The sequence below is a fragment of the Sebastes fasciatus genome, chromosome 5 (assembly GCF_043250625.1).
Source record: "Sebastes fasciatus isolate fSebFas1 chromosome 5, fSebFas1.pri, whole genome shotgun sequence".
Classification (NCBI taxonomy): domain Eukaryota; kingdom Metazoa; phylum Chordata; class Actinopteri; order Perciformes; family Sebastidae; genus Sebastes; species Sebastes fasciatus.
In genome coordinates, this window is record NC_133799.1 from 37,543,833 (window position 1) to 37,560,703 (window position 16,871).

General features: G+C 41.4%; 1 protein-coding gene across 1 annotated transcript in view; it reads right to left on the reverse strand.

Annotated features, from left to right (window-relative positions):
- Window positions 1–4,105: 4,105 nt before the first annotated feature.
- LOC141768363 (excitatory amino acid transporter 5-like) overlaps window positions 4,106–16,871 on the reverse strand; it is a 33,305-nt gene continuing 20,539 nt past the window's right edge. The window contains exons 7-11 of the mRNA XM_074636616.1: window positions 12,321–12,554; window positions 12,043–12,237; window positions 10,795–10,929; window positions 10,245–10,347; window positions 4,106–4,885 (exon numbers count right to left, since the gene is read on the reverse strand). Of these exons, the coding sequence (XP_074492717.1) occupies window positions 4,715–4,885; window positions 10,245–10,347; window positions 10,795–10,929; window positions 12,043–12,237; window positions 12,321–12,554 (838 nt within the window). The 3' untranslated portion in view covers window positions 4,106–4,714. The remainder of the gene's footprint in view (window positions 4,886–10,244; window positions 10,348–10,794; window positions 10,930–12,042; window positions 12,238–12,320; window positions 12,555–16,871) is intronic.

Here is a 16,871-nt window from a genome sequence, read left to right on the forward strand (position 1 = left end):
TACAACATCTTCAGAAGTGATAAGCTTTCGTAAACGTCCTTGAGGAGAGAAACTCCCAGCATGCAAGGCCAGGGGACCCCTCAGTAAACCTGCTTAATCCCCGTTGTTCCTCCCTCACTCATTGAGTCCTCATTGTGACTTTAATCTGTGGTGGAGGATTAGCAGCCGAAACACCTGTGGCTGCGTGTCGTCGCAGGGATTCAGTCCCGTGCGGCCTCACGCTCGCTTTATTGGATTAATAACTTCAGTGCTCTGCGAGTGTGTTATAAATAGCAGCAGTAGAGCAGCAGTGTAGTGACAATGTCCCTTTGTGTGTCCATGTGTTCCCTCTGCAGTTTTCTAATGAGTCTTTGCACTCAATCTGGGAGAGATTAAAGGATATTCTGTTTTCTTTTTATTTATTTTGTCACTTATTTCTATCAGCAATAATAACACTGCACTAACCAAGTTAATTACTAAAGTCTGGGAACACATGGCACTGTTAAAATGTTCCAGCATATAACTTCTTACATTTCTGTTGCACGGATTAACCCAACCGGTCGCGGCAGATGGCCGCCCACCCAGAGTCCGGTTCTGCTCTAGGTTTCTACCCGCTAAACGGGGACTTTTTCCTGTCCACAGCGCACTCCAATGCAATGCTCTCGGTGGGATCTCTTGTTGGGTCTCTAAACTATAGAGAGTACGTCTAGACCTGCTCTATATAAAAAGCGTCTCGAGATAACTTCTGATATGATTTGACGCTATATAAAAATAAATTGAATTGAATTGAAATTGAATTGAACATATGAGCTACAAAGAGTTAATTTGTGGGTTTTAGTGGCGTTGGTAGCATGGATGTATAAAGAGACGTGGATACAGTGTTGGAGGTGGCCTATGAAAGTTCAACAGTGGCGCATTAAGCCAAAAAAGTTTTGACTTCCTTGGTATAAAATGACCTGGATCTTCTGGATCCATGGGCCCATAGAGCAAGCGCACGGGTTTATTTGGCTATTGGTGAATTTGACAACTTTTAGGACATAATGACTTAAATTAGGCAGTGTTTTTCAAACAGTTTCAGACCAAGGATCACTTACCCAATAAAAACTCACGGACCACCTTACTCCCCAAATATCCCCCAAAACAATAGGCCTCTTACTTCAACAGTGTATTACAAATTACAGTCAAATCATTGAAAGTGAAGCAAACCGAATAGATTGAAGTTTCTAAGCTTTAATCATAATGTTGACATTCAAATTATTATTAATAATAACTTAGGCTATATATAGGATATAGCGTTTTTCTGAGCACCAGCATCCTTTTTCAGAACGCTCCAACGTTTTTTTACGGCCGCTACGCACCGAGCGCTTCTAGTTGAAAATCTCAGAATTTTCGGAATAGCGTTGCGCTTCCCAGCGCCCTGCCAGCGCCCAGCCAGCGCCCAGCCAGCGCCCAGCCAGCGCCCTGCCAGCGCTTTTCTCCCGGAAAAAGAAACGCTGTATGACTCTCAGCAAGGTAAGGCTGAGTGTCCATATAGTGTTTTTCAGAAACATTGCATCCAATAGTCCACCTCCGTCATTCTCTATCTGTCTCTCTCACACAAACAAGTACACACACAGTGAGCGCTGCGGTGTCTCCTCATTGCTGTAATTGTCTCGGTCCAAAAGTCAAAATTCATTAAAAAAAGATAGATGTAATTATTTCCAAAATTCACTATTTCTTTATCTAACCAAATATTCTGCTTCAATCGATATTTGTTGGCGTTTAGCCTTTCAAAATCTGCATTTTCACTCAGATCAAAAAACATGCGAACAGGAGGAGCCAGGGATTGACTTGCTAACCCTGTGATTAGCAGAAGACCCACTCTACCTCCTGAGCCACAGCCACCATAACATGTTCCCGAGTTGCCAGCTACAGCAGTTTGTCAACTAGCCCCACAAGTAGACAACACAATGTCTCTTACATTTCTATTACTACGCCTGTTCAAAAAACAAGATAAAAAATGGAACTCAGACAGACTTGGAGTTGTTGGGAAGGTGGATTTTTTCTTTTGATGGCGGTATAGGCTAGCAGTTTCCCCCTGCTTCCAGTCTTTGTGCTAAGCTAGGCTAAAAACGACCTGGAACTTGTTGGTGTTGAGAGACATTCGAGTATCTATAACATGTTGTAAAAGTCGCCACATGTACAGTAACATGTCACTATCACTGCATGGAAGAGAGCATTAAGTATATTAGTATAAGTATATTTATTTTTAAATACAAATAAACATAAATAACACAAAGTCCAAAAAGACTTGCATATTTCATATATAAAAACAACAACAAATGAAGTATGTACATGATGCAGTTTGTTGAAAATTGTGCTTTGGTAATAGTTGGAAAATGCTGCAGTTTGTCGGCATGTGTTGGCAGATGAACATTGAGGTTTACGGATTAAAACGACAGAAGGTCAACAGTCAAATTAAGGCAGGTCTACGTTTTCACGTTTAGTTCTACTGAAACAACACAACTACTTAAAAACAGAGAGAAGTTCAAGGAGCACTTCACCAAAAAAAACAATATTTAATGTATCATAAGTGAGCTTAAAGGACTGTATCTTCCATGTTTCATGTTTTAGTCACTTAACTACTAATCATGTACTGTTAACGTAGTAGGAACCCACTGGTTTCAGTTTTTAAGCACTAAAAAAAACAACTTGAAATTTGCTGCAAATAAATAAATTGTGAACATTTAGTTACCTCAATTTCTTTCGTCAAACTCACATTATCAGTAATGATTACCAATCTCAGATGTCAGTAAACAATTTGTAAACATCTTGAGGTAATATACACAATTAAGTAGTTGAGTGGTAACTGCACCCAAACTAGCATCTGTTCGCTGCTACTGACTTTGGAAAGATTCCCATAATCCCTACAGCACTTTGTTTACTTTGCAACATTCAAGTCAAAACAACAACAAGAGGAGAAAATAATGCACGTCGACTTCAAGTGAAGCCAGGTAGAACGCATGCCAGCATGCTGTCAAATATAAATGAGACAGAAGAAGAAGGTTGAGTCTGCAAGATGAAGAGCACTTGGATTCATTCAGCCGACGGAATGGACGGATTACCCTTTAACCCTTCAACCAGTCTGAGCACAGGCAGCAGTGAGCACCAGCCAATCAAATACAGTACACGGTTCAGTTAAAGGTTTGTTGAAATGGTAACACCTGAGAGAGCAAAAGAGTGTGCTGAACATAAGACAAGGAAAAACAGCAGCCTGAAGAAGTTCGTCCCTTTGGAAGATCCCATATAAAATACAAAGAACGTTCTAGAAGAAGGATCCAAGCTTATTAGCTTTGTTTTTAGGTCAACCGGTGTGTATTTTAAATTGCATCATATATGATCCAACGTGGTTTCTTTAGCTATCTCTATATCAACATAGAGGTGGATTTGCTCTGGCTTTAAAGTCCAAGTGAAGATGACAAGCAGATAAAAAACTCTGCCAAATTATCCAGGTACCGATCCAACACTCCACCTAGAAAAAAACAGGATTGGGACCATTTGTTCAGGGTACAGTCAAATGTACAGCCAACTGCGATCACTTGTAAAATATTCCTTACAAGGGTCTGGGTCACAGTATTCCGGATGTCTTACAGCTTTTCTTAGAGGATCCAAAGACGTGCCCAGGTCTGATGAGATATATAATCCATGCAGTGTTTTTCTGGGTCTCCCCGGGAATCTCCAACCAGTTGGACGTGCCTAGAACTCCTTTAAAAGGGGGAGCCCAAGAGGCATCCTGATCAGATACCCGAACCAACTCAACTGGCTCCTTTGGACACGAGGGGGCAGCGGTTCTTCTCCGAGCTCCTCAACTGGTTCCTAACAGGGTTTTCACACTGGACAGGCAGAGCACAACTATTACTTTCAATGGATAGAGCGGTTGTGGTCTCTGCAATAGCATTGCACTGATTTTCTGCCAGGTCTTTGGGCCAAAGTTGAACAAAATTCAAATCTGATCATTCCGTGGAGTGCTTTTGAGAATTTGGTGTGAAACCGGTATGAGCTGAGCTGAGTGATCCTGTGATGGAAACTCATTTTGGCTGATTGTATCTCCATCTTCCTTTTGTTCTTTTTGTAGCTTTTTGCACCAAAGAAAGCAAAAAATGTTTTTTTTTTACAAAAAAAGGGGCTAAACCAGCTTTCGGTACCTGAGTGATAGTCTGTACAACAGACACATTTCGGTCAGTACCCAAGAGGTATTAAGGTTTGATACCCAGTCCTTGAAACGGCCATGGTAAATGCGATATGTGGTGTCGCTGTCAGACCAGATGATGAACCTGCGGGTGCTCCCAGGAGGGCATCTTGTACCCATAATCCTCTGGTGCAGATCAGGCTCCAGTTCATCCTGTTCTTCAACGGTAACCAGAGATGCTGCTGGATTTCTCTGCTTGATATTTAGCAACCTTCCCACGTTTTAAATTCAGGCTAGCTTGCAAGTTAGCACTGATGGCAAGTTTCCATTGAAATGGAATCATGGTCCTTTTGTCCTTGTAGCTATTGTTCTCTGTCATCAGTGAGCAGGAGAACAAAGCTCCAAATGAAGTTCCAATCCACTTTTGGCCAAACAAACCACAGTTCCTGTCACCTAAATCCAACTCAAAAGAAGAGTCATGCTCTGTTACAACAAAGTCTGTCTTTTGTTCAGATGGCACGGTAAGATTTTACCAGACTCGATGGTGTTTTGAGGTGAGCTGCTCTGTCACACCTGACAGATGTTGTAGTAGACGGTGTGTGCGTGCCTCTCGCCCGCTGAGTCACCCATCGCCTCGAACATACAGTCTTTGTGGGTGTGGATCTCCGTCATTGGCACGTTTACGCCGTGAGAGTTATTGTGAGCGTGAGGAGTCTGCGTCCCGTAAGAAGGTACAGGCTGGAGAGGAAACACAAAAACACACATTAGATTCCCATACGCATATTTTTTACAGAAATATTCTTTTTTTTTGGCCTGAAACTGAGATTTTTTTAAACGCCTTCTAAAGTGCAGATTTTTCAAAACTCTGGTTTCTGTGTGTCCACATAGACGTAAAACGGAGCGTTTGGAAATCTATGACCACAATTAGCGCATGCCTTTGTTGCTTTGTGTAACAACAACAACAACAACAACATCAACAACAACGACTGACACTTTCAGTTTTGCCGTGGCACCTTGGGCAGTGTGCCAGAAAGGTGTTATATAAACAAAGGTGTAGAAATAGATATCAAATATTCTATAAATGAATAGTTGTTTTTTTTAAATACTACCGCCAAAGGAAAATAAGCTCACTACGCATGCTCAGAATGCTCTTCTCTGGTATTTGACGTATCGTTGGCGTAGACTTTATTGCCACCTACTGGCTCGGCATGCTTGTTTGAGCATTTGGAATTGTTTGTGCGTTCTCATATAGACAGAGATATTTTGTAAAAGGTCGTGGACAGATTTTTTATCTGTTTTCAAAAATATCCGTTTACGTGTAGACAAGACATTAGGAAGGTTTTAGTAGATGTATGATAGAACTTTGGACGGAACAAGGCTAACTATTTCCCCTTGCTTCTAATCGTTATGCTAAGCTATGCTAACCACGTTTTAACTCCAGCTACATAATAACCATCTCACTCTAAGACGGAGTGCACAGAAGCATATTTACTTGGGTCTGTCAATCGATTAAAATATTTAATCGTGATTAATCCCATTATTGTCCATAGTTAATCGCGATTAATCGTAAATTTTTTATCTGTTCGAAATGTACCTTAAAGTGAGATTTGTCAAGTATTTAATACTCTTATCAACATTGGAGTGGGCAAATATGCTGCTTTATGCAAATGTATGTATATATTTATTACTGGAAATCAATTAACAACACAAAACAATGACAGATATTGTCCAGAAACCCTCACAGGTACTGCATTTAGCATAAAACAATATGCTCAAATCATAACATGACTCGTGGGTACCCATAGAACCCATTTACATTCACTGATCTGGAGGTCAGAGGTCAAGGGACCCCCTTCGAATATGGCCACTCCATTGGTTGGTACCAATGGATTAATCAGGTTTTCTAGTTTTATATGATACCAGTATCTTCACTCTAGCTTTAAAAGTGAGACCGCCACAACCTTAAAAATTGCAAATTGAATTTATGCGTTAAAGAAATTAGTGGCGTTAAAACAAATTTGTGTTAACACGTTATTATCACGTTAACTTTGACAGCCCTAATATTTACCAATTTTTTAAAAATATTAATGAAGTTAAATGAAGGTAACTTTCTCCATAAAACAACACCAACCAGTTCAGAAAATGTTATTCATCAATATTGTGTTGTAGTGTCACTCTTGTAACAGTATCAAAAGTACTAGCAAGCTAACACTATTTAGCTGATGGGACATTCTGAGCCTTAGTAAAGGCAAAAAAGGTAAAGGTAAAATGTTAATATTAATGGATTTTGACACGCCTGTTATTATTCTTTGTCTTGCTTCTATTTGTGGGATAACCATGCTGTAATTTTGAAAGTTCCCATAATGCTTTGTGGAATGGATGTACAGATAACTATTACTGGATTACTTTGATACTGAAGAAAACTTAAAGTTTTTTAAGTGGATTTATGGATGGTTATTCATGATGGATATCAGATTGAGAGAGAAGGAGTGTGGATTTTGGTGCAAATTGCAACAATCAGATGCTAAGTGTTTTAAAGTACCTTAATATCCTCCTATAGCATAGATTAGCTAGCTAACTTTGTTAGCATTAGCTAAAGAGTATTGAAGCAGAGAGTTGGAACTCTAATGCTTATTTGACAACAGCCGCTCGATGGCACTGCAGTAGCGCTGCCGCCATTTTGGACTGAAAATGTATATGTATGATGTATAAAGAGACGTCTGTAAATTAGAGGATAATTTTTTGAGGTAAATCAACTTCCCAGTAGGAACACTTAAACAGCCCTCATTTAAATCATTATCTCCTAAAAGTTGTAAAACTCACTAACAGCTGAATCCAGATTTATTTTCCTCGGCATAATGAACAGTCATCAGATCCACAGGACTGTACCGTCCTGCACGCTCATATGACATATCTGGTTCTGCCAGCTTCCTGCTAGCTGAATGCTGCTGTAATAATGGATATATTGGCTGTAATTCATCACTTTTATTATCTTATAATACCCCCATTGGCTGTATATTGTAAGCCTGTAACGTGGTGGAGGTATTAACGTCTCTGTTCCCAAACAACCAGCTATCAGCCAGTAGCTAGTAGCGCTGGTAACAAGACATCAACAGAACTTAATGGAGTTGTAGGCAATTTACTAACACGCAGGGCAAAAGCACAGGACACAACCTCTTCTACATCCATGGTCTGTGGTCTGTTGGACCCTCTTCTACATCCATGGTCTGTGGTCTATTGGACCCTCTTCTACATCCATGGTCTGTGGTCTGTTGGACCCTCTTCTACATCCATGGTCTGTGGTCTATTGGACCCTCTTCTACATCCATGGTCTGTGGTCTATTGGACCCTCTTCTACATCCATGGTCTGTGGTCTGTTGGACCCTCTTCTACATCCATGGTCTGTGGTCTATTGGACCCTCTTCTACATCCATGGTCTGTGGTCTATTGGACCCTCTTCTACATCTGTGGTCTGTTGGACCCTCTTCTACATCCATGGTCTGTGGTCTATTGGACCTTCTTCTACATCCATGGTCTGTGGTCTGTTGGACCCTCTTCTACATCCATGGTCTGTGGTCTATTGGATCCTCTTCTACATTCATGGTCTGTGGTCTATTGGACCCTCTTCTACATCCATGGTCTGTGGTCTATTGGACCCTCTTCTACATTCATGGTCTGTGGTCTATTGGACCCTGTTCTACATCCATGGTTTGTGATCTATTGGACCCTCTTCTACATCTATGGTGTGTGGTCTGTTGGACCCTCTTCTACATCCATGGTCTGTGGTCTGTTGGACCCTCTTTTACATCAATGGTCTGTGGTCTACTGGACCCTCTTCTACATCCATGGTCTGTGGTCTATTGGACTCCATTTTGGATCGTTGACATGTAAAATGTTTGAGATTGCTCTCAAAATCTGTGCTGGATTTTTCTAACTTCCATTTATGTCCATCACTCACTTTTTGCTCCTCTGGGAACCAGCCGGGAAAAAAGTTAAATAAATAAATAAGTAAGTAAGTAAATAGTTATAATAGTATACATATTTATAATATTTTTATTGTTCAACACAGGCCATTTCGGTAGAGACATTAAATAAAATATATGACAATAAAATAGAAATAATTTAGTTTTACTTTTGTACGACACTTTGTAGGCGGACAATTTACTGACGTTCAATCGTCGCTTTCAGTCCAAAATGCTGGAGGCGTAGCTCTGCTGCTGGGCTCTGATGTTGCAATGGAATGTATAATTGACTTTCACTTCTTAGCAATATAATTTATGTTCTTTGCGTTAGCTTGCTGTCTTAAAAGTGCTTTATCTACTGTTTCAAGAGTTTATACAGTAGTACACAGTAGTACACAGTAAGCCTCTAGTACACAACAGATCAGAGCATTACAAGTGATTTAGTTAATTCTCAGTTGGTTATTAATGGACTTTTCTGCCTGGCAACAGAGTACAGCAGAGGGGGTGGGGCTTGACAAAGACTCAATAGGATTTATGATGAGAGCCAGAGGTCTAATCTGTTGTGGTAGTTGTCCAAATCTGAGTGAATCTCTACTGTAATCTAATTTAACCTAACAGGCATGAATGAAGTAACAGCTCACAAGTGTAATGGACAGGTTGATATTTCCTATCAGAAGTTACATGGAGTGATATATGGTTTGGGATATGAATTTTTCTTCAAAATAGGATGCAAGACAAAATAATTTTCTCGTTTTTAGTTAAAGGGACTATTTGTAAGTTTCAGAAATGCTTGTTAACAGCGACACCTGTGGCCTTGAAATCAACGAAAGTCAGCGTCGAGCTCACGCTTGCTCGCTCTAAATAGACATGGACGAGCATCGCTCAAAACAGTGAGGCGACACGCGTCAGCTAAAAGCACAATATCACTCTATATTTCAGCTGCTTGGCAGTAATGTTAGCTGACCAGACGAAGGTCTCTCCATGAATCAATGCTGATCGAAGTGTTGGCTTTTCCTGCCTCAGCGCAGGCTCAGGCAGCGGGGCTACTCAAGGAGTTACGTTATCGCCTCCCGACCGCAGCCGGCAGCCGCAGGAAGACACCGGCACCCGGTCGGTAACGAGACTACAACGTAACACGTGGAGGAGCCCCGTTACTTCCCAAGACACGGGAAACCTCTGTTGGTCTGGAAGAGCTGCAGCATTTATTTTTGCACAAATGTCCCCTGTACATTCACTAGATATTCTCAGAGCTAAACTAACTCTTCTGCAGTGTGGAGTGAGCGCGCGTTCACGTCTAGCAGAGGTGGAGCGAGTACGCGAGAACGCGCGATCTGGCTGAGTGAAGGTAAGCAGGCAGCGGAGACGAGGCTCCGGCCACACGCGAGCGCGCATATACGAACGCGCATGTGTGGCGACCCGCTACATTTATACGCTTAAAAAGTTACAAACAGTCCCTTTAAGAACATTATATATTTTTATATTTTTTGTAGGTATTCTCCATGGAAGCAAATTTCTGACAGGAAAATAGATGAAAACTTAGCAATGACAAAAATACTAAAACTAATGGGAAGTCGTCTTTTGGCTGCTCCCGAAAGGAGTCGCCACAGCGGCTGGGACTCGGTCGGTGGTTCGATCCCCAGCTGCTCCGGTCACATGTCCATGTGTCCTTGAGCAAGACACTTAACCCCAAATTGCTCCTGAAGGCATAGCCATCGGTGTGTGAATGAGTATTTAGATCAGATCCTGATGGGCAAAGTTGACATGGCAGCCTCTGTCATCAGTGTATGAATGTGTGTGTGAATGGGTGAATACTGACATGTAGTGTAAAGCGCTCTGAGTGGTCAGAAGACTAGAAAAGCGCTATATAAATGCAAGTCCATTTACCATCCATCATTGATCTGCACATTGATTTGGCAAAGGTTTTACGCCGGATGCCTTTCCTGACGCAACCCCCCTGGGGCCATACATGTTTTGGTGGTGGACAGCAACACAGTAAGTTAAAAATACATTACTTTTTGGGTCAAAATTATCAGACAAATTTGTTTTAAATGCCAACATTGACAAAGTAAGTCAAAAAAATGTCAAGTCAAAACATTTTTCAGTCAAGTCAAAACTACAGATGGTGTTTTTTTTACCTTTCCTGCTCCACTGAGGGGGAAATCTTTCCGACAGAGGTGGGCGATGATTCCCGCTGCCAGAGCGTCGCCCAGAACGTTGATCATGGTCCGAAACCTGTCGCTGCAGAAACAGACGGGACAAGAAAACATCCTGAAACCAAAACTACAATGGACAAGAGGCTCTGAGCAGTACTCAGTGTATTTAAGCCTCTATTCACATCCTCTTTATTTTGACTGGGATGTTTGACAGCAGTGGAAAGTAAAGAAATGTAATCAAGTATTGTACTAAACCACAATCTAAAGGTACTTGTACTTTTAAATATTTTCCTGTTATACAGCTGTAGTTACTTGTTAGTTTGCAGATTCAGACTTTAGATACATATGTGACTCCCAAATAAAATATGATCTACTGTTATCATTTTGACCACCTAGCAGTATATAAATAGTGTACAACATTAAAATGCTGATTCCATGTCGATAACTATTATCCCATAATATAAATGTACTGTGAATAAACTAAAATGCTCAGAAAGAGACCTTTTTTACATAATGAGTGCTGTAAACTTACAGAATCCAGTCGATGGCCACGATGAGTGTGATGTCATCTGGCGGCAGGCCCACTGATGTCAGTACGATCACCATGGTAACTAGACCGGCCTGAGGGATACCCGCTGCACCGATGCTGGCAGCTGTAGCAGTGATGCTGCACGAGGAAAACAGAAGACACTGTAGAATTTACTCTGTCAGAGATTAATTCAATTTAAGGGCCTTTTCACACCTGAAACTCTGAACCAAAGTTTGCTTTTTTGTTACATTGTGTACATTTGATCCGGTTAGTTGTGATTTCACATTGCAATAATGCGAGTGCACTAAAGAACGCTACATGACATACCTACATCCTGCCGCCATCACCTATATGAGCTGATTGTGGACTCACAGGACTGACTATACTAACGAGTCACGTTACTAACGTCTGACGTGACTCACATCTGATGTGACTCACGATACCGACGAGTCATGTGACTAAAGACTGACGTGACAAAATAAGTCAACGTTACTTTTAGTTTCACACGGGACACAAACAGCGGTCTCCTGGTTGGAAGTACTGTGTTTGTTTGACCCATCCTACACCTCCCACCTGCCCTTAGCTGACTCTCACGCTATTAATACTAAATCACTTGCTCCAACCGTCGAATAACGCCGCGGGTGGGTTTACATTTGAGTCACATACTGTTGCTAAAGGGTGCCTCCGTGCGTCGGTTTCCGATGCCGAGGGGCACTAACCAAACGGCGGTATTTGACGAGTTGGGGTGGGAAGGGGTTGTTATTAGACAGATGACAGCGTAGAGGCGGGGGGGGAAAGGGGGGGGGGGGGGGGGTGTATGACATGCAATAAAGGTCCCAAGGCTGGAACGAACCCGAAACATTGCAGTTATATGGCATGTGCTGTAACCATTCAGCTACCAAAGTGCTCCACAATTATTGTTACATGTAATTGAAAGCATAATGGATGAAGCCACACTGTAATATGTCTCATTGTACAATTAAATTTAGAAGCAGCGTATGGTTTTGTACAATAACATGCATACACCACTATATCATCAGCATATGGCTACATTTTACCTGCAGCCAGCTCTTCTGTGATGCCTGCAGCAGTAGATATATGATTACAGACATTCACCTATTTTGTCCATTTGGAAAGGATTCTTTCCATTTGAGAAAATCATGTTCAGTTCTTCCTGCCCTTTGTAATCTCTGTCGGTTTCCAAAACCTCCTGAATTGTCTCATTGTTGGAGCATGTCGGTATTTGTTTACCTGATGGTGACCAACTGGCCGAAGTCCAGCTCATAGTCATTAACCTGAGCGATGAAGATGGCCGCCACGGCCTCGTACAGCGCTGTGCCATCCATGTTGATGGTGGCGCCCACGGGGAGGACGAAGCGTGCGATCTGCCGGTCAACATTGCAGTTTTCCAACAAACACTTCATGGTGATGGGCAGCGTGGCTGAGCTGAGAAGAGATGGCATTTGAATAAAAACTTTGAGCTCATCCTCAGACCAGCACAATAAAGCAGGATTGTCCTGGACTCTGACCTGGAAGAGGTAGCCAGGGCAATCACCATGGCCTGCAGCAGCCCGCGGATGAAGGAGAAGGGGTTCTTCTTGGTGAGGACAAAGTAGAAGAACGGGAGGAGGATGAGTCCATGGACGAAGAGGCCGGCGAGCACGGTGATGCCGTACCAGCCCAGCTTCTTCCCGAGCGTGCTCGGGTCCTGCATGTCCAGGATCTTCCCCGCCACCAGGAAGATGATCCCGAACGGAAAGTACCTGAGAGGACAGAGCAAACAACATTCTGATGATTTATCTGTTCTTAGAGTCTTATGAGTTGCATGGGCGCCCCCAATTTACAGCCTTGTCCCACTTTTATTTAAAGGTCACATATTATACTCCATTTAAACTAGTTATTATAGGTCTCAGACACCTCCAAACCATGTCTCTGAAGTTTTTTTTTCAAAAAAACAATCAGATCATGCATTCCAGCATGTCTCTATAACCTCTGTTTCAGCCCATTTCCAAAAGTGCTGATTTCTGTGTCTGTAGCCTCTGTCTCCTCCCACTCTGCTCTGATTGGTCAGCGTTTTCTGTCAATCAAACGTCCTCAACAACACAGCGTCACCCTCCCCGCCCCCCTCGCGGCCTGAGAGCAGGGAGAGAGAGGAGTGGAGAGAGAGGAGCTAGAATAGAGCTTATAAACCACTTTAAAGTTTATAAACCAGAAACTTCACCCAGCGCACGTTAACGGAGGAATCTGATCAGAAATCGGCGACACATGATCAACATCTGCGGTCCAGATTCCAGGTTTTCCTGACGGTTTCTCTCAGGTAAATAATACTATTTATATCTCTGTTAGTTAACTCAGTGTTTACCTCATGCATCAACTCTGTAAACCGTAAACATACACTCTGTTTTACGTCTGTCTTTACAGATCCATCTGTGAGAAATGACCGACAGAATCATCCCAGAGGAGAGCAGACAGCTGAGCGCAGACAGCTGTGGGCAGATGGGAGATACAGAGCTAACCCGTTAGCATGTAGCTACATGCTAACGGGTTAGCTCTGTTTACATGGAGATACAGAGCTAACCCGGTAGCATGTAGCTAACCCGTTAGCATGTAGCTACATGCTAACGGGTTAGCTACATGCTACCGCTATGACACGGTGTGTAAACACAGCGACCATCAGGGTGGAAAATAGAAGATGTGAAACAGTAATCAGTTCATTATTTCTGCTAAAAGATAAATGTATGGAAGATCAGAGTAATGGTATATTATTTACAGTAGGAGCTGTCTCTGTGTTACCATGACTACAGACCACCGGAGCTTAGTTTACCATAGTTTACCAGAGCTGAAGACTTTCTCCTGTACCATGTTAACATAACTAACTAACAGGTGAGATGATTACAAATGCTGTGAATAATTAATATTGTCATCTGTCTACTCAAATAAAGTTTGACTGTGAAACAGAAATGTGTTGTGTTGCTTACAAGTCACTATTTACTACCTGTACTCTGCTACATGCATGACATCAAATATATATAGTATATAAATATCATCTGTTTAAACAGTGTAATTACATAAAGCCTTTGTGAAAGAACATGTTATATTTAGATGATGGGAGTACATGAAGCCTGTTCTGCTGGTTCTTGCAGACTAACAGTAGGAGCTACTTTGCTCAAGTTCGGTTGAGGAGGAGAGACAGTGACGCGCTGTGGGGCGGGGTCAGCTACTGAAGGTTCTCTCTGGTTCGACCAGGAAACCCTTACATGGCTTGCAATTCTCAAATGACGTCAGAATACAAGGAAAAAAGCGAATTTTTTTTCTGCACCCATTTCCGGACAAACGGAGGAGGAGAAAAAGAGAGAGGATGGTCTTTTATGATACTATGGTGGCCTGTAGACACACTGGGGACAGATATTGATGTTTAAAAGACATGGAAAAGTGCATTTTGCATAATAGGTGACCTTTAAGGTCGCAAATCACCCTGTCTCCCTTACCATGCTTATGCTGTGTGACTTCTTGCCATCGGCATTCATAACCATACAACCTTTATGATTAGATTGTTTATTAGAGCACCAGGTTCTTCATTGATCTAGCCTCGTAATTTTGCTCTCAAAGTGTTCCAGATTGATGCATTTAACTTTAAAATGTTCAAAACAGAGGAGGATGTGCCCGGACCCCCCTAGAGGGTCTGACGTCTCCAACCACAGTCTCACAAAATCTGGTGGGAAACACTGTATGACGTCATCCAAAGCTGCAGTAGTGGAGCTAAAACATGTGAAGTTTGTCCTAAGGGTGGCGCTAGAGGAAAAGTCATGGAGTCATTCAAATCTAAAGAGTTCATCCTCTGGGGAGCAGGAATATGTTCTGTAAATTTCATGGTAATGACAGATGACAGATTTTGTTATTTCTTAATTTAAGTGGAAATTCTGGAGTGACGGTGGAGTCATTAAGTCATCATCCTCTGGGGATCATGAATATCCACCTCAGATTTGATAGAAATCCAAACACTAGTTTTCTATATAGTTTGTCATGGACCAAAGTGTTGGTCACAGGGATCATTTTGGTGTTGGTCATGAGGATAATTTCATCCTGATGGTGGCGCTAGAGGACATCGCCTGAGGACCACGAATATCAACAACAATAAAGTTTGAGTGTCGAAGTCATGATTCTGCAAATAAAATAAATAAAGCAGCATAAAGAAATGACATGGAACTAGGGTTGGGCAATATGACGAATGTTAATAGTTATTTTACTGTTAACAAACAATGACATGATAATTAATAATGTTTACTAATTATTAGTAATACTATCATTTCTGTTATTTTATCATTGGTTTGTGTAATATTAAATATTTAGTTTATAAATACTATATTGAATCATTTAGGAGACGATAATAATTACATTCTGATTACATTAGTAAAGTGTTTATTAACAGTTTATTGTTGCACACATTATAACATGTTATATACTATATTAAGTAAATGTTAGTGATTACCAAATGATTTGTAAACATTTAAGAAATTGTTTGTAAAACATCTATAAATATTACAGATGGACCAGAAACCAAATATTAACCATTGACAAAGTATTAACTATCTATCTTAATAATGTTTATAGATGCTTTACAAATAATTTATTAACCATTTAACAAGGTATTATAATCATCAGTTGCTACTTTATAATAGACATCCAAATAATGTTTATAGATGGTTTACAAACCAATTAATAATCATTAACAAATTGTTACAAATATCTATCTATGTAATGTTTATAGATGTTTTGCAAATGATACAACAACAAAACACATTGTTGAAATAGCAAATGATATCATTACTAATGAATAGTAAACAATATTGATTGATCATTTTGTTGTTTGTTAACAGTATTAACTAAGTTTCTTTGAATCAGCTGACAGAATTTAACATGTCAGTCCTGATTATCAAACCTCAAACATCCCCAAATCAAAGAGCAGAGTGAAGTTCAACAGGTGGAGCTTCAAGTGCAAAAGATAAACTAAACGTCCAGGACAATGCTTGTGAAGTACTTTATAATGTTAATATTAGTATGTTAAAGTCTGATGGTCTAAGAACACGCTGCATAAAACACATAATATTTACAGTTACTGTAGTTTTAACACAGATATAAGCAGTGTATCTGTATCTGTTCAGTGTTCAGGTAAATAAGCCTCATATGGACTCTGCTGCTGTTTGTAATCTGCTCATGTGCTGCAGCAGGATGACGTCAGAGCCGGCACGTTTTCCCAACCTGACCACCTGGTAGGTCATCAGGCCATATCCACAAAATCCTCCTCGGGGTCAGAGGAGTGGTCACTCGGCAGTAAGCCCGTTATGGGAAACGGACCAGAGTTCCTTTGAACCGAGTCAAACAAGTCAGACAGCGGTGAACCTTTGCTCTGGTGCCTATCAGTGGATGAGTTGGTAAACTTGATTCCTTTTCCTGTCGCTTTGGCTTTTCTTTACGGGAAAGCAATTTAAGGAACCCAAAATGCATCAGTAAAAGCCAGTTCTGTCCTCTAATTGGTTACATGTGTCCGGTGCTGGAGCGGGAAAGTAAACACAGGGAGAAGGTCCTGAAGAAGCTTCTATCTGCCCAAATATCAAGAAGCTAGTCAGTCCTCCATGTATTCTCCAGCTAGCTGCTAACAACTGTTTGATTTCACTCCACATCCCAGCATGCAACCTGGCTACGGGAGCCTTTTGGCTCAAACTTGTAGTTGGGTCAGATTATGTTCCTACCACAAACAAACCGAGACCACTTCCTCTAAAGCAGGATACTCAACTTGCTTTGGTCGGGGGCCGCTTTTGCAAAATGACAGGAGGCCATGGGCCAGTTATTAAACACATAACGGACATCAGACCGGCAATACATCACCCAGAGTAGGCTCTCATGACCACGCCCCCTTTTGGGGGGAAAACAATCCCGTGTCCCTCAGTAAACAGAAAAAGTTGAAACATGTCTCCAAACTTCTACTTTAAACAAACTGCTAATAGTAATAAGGCTATGCTGAAGAGTTGCTGTGTAGTTGGTTGCACCACCACTAGTGGTTAGCACTGTTGCCTCCCAGC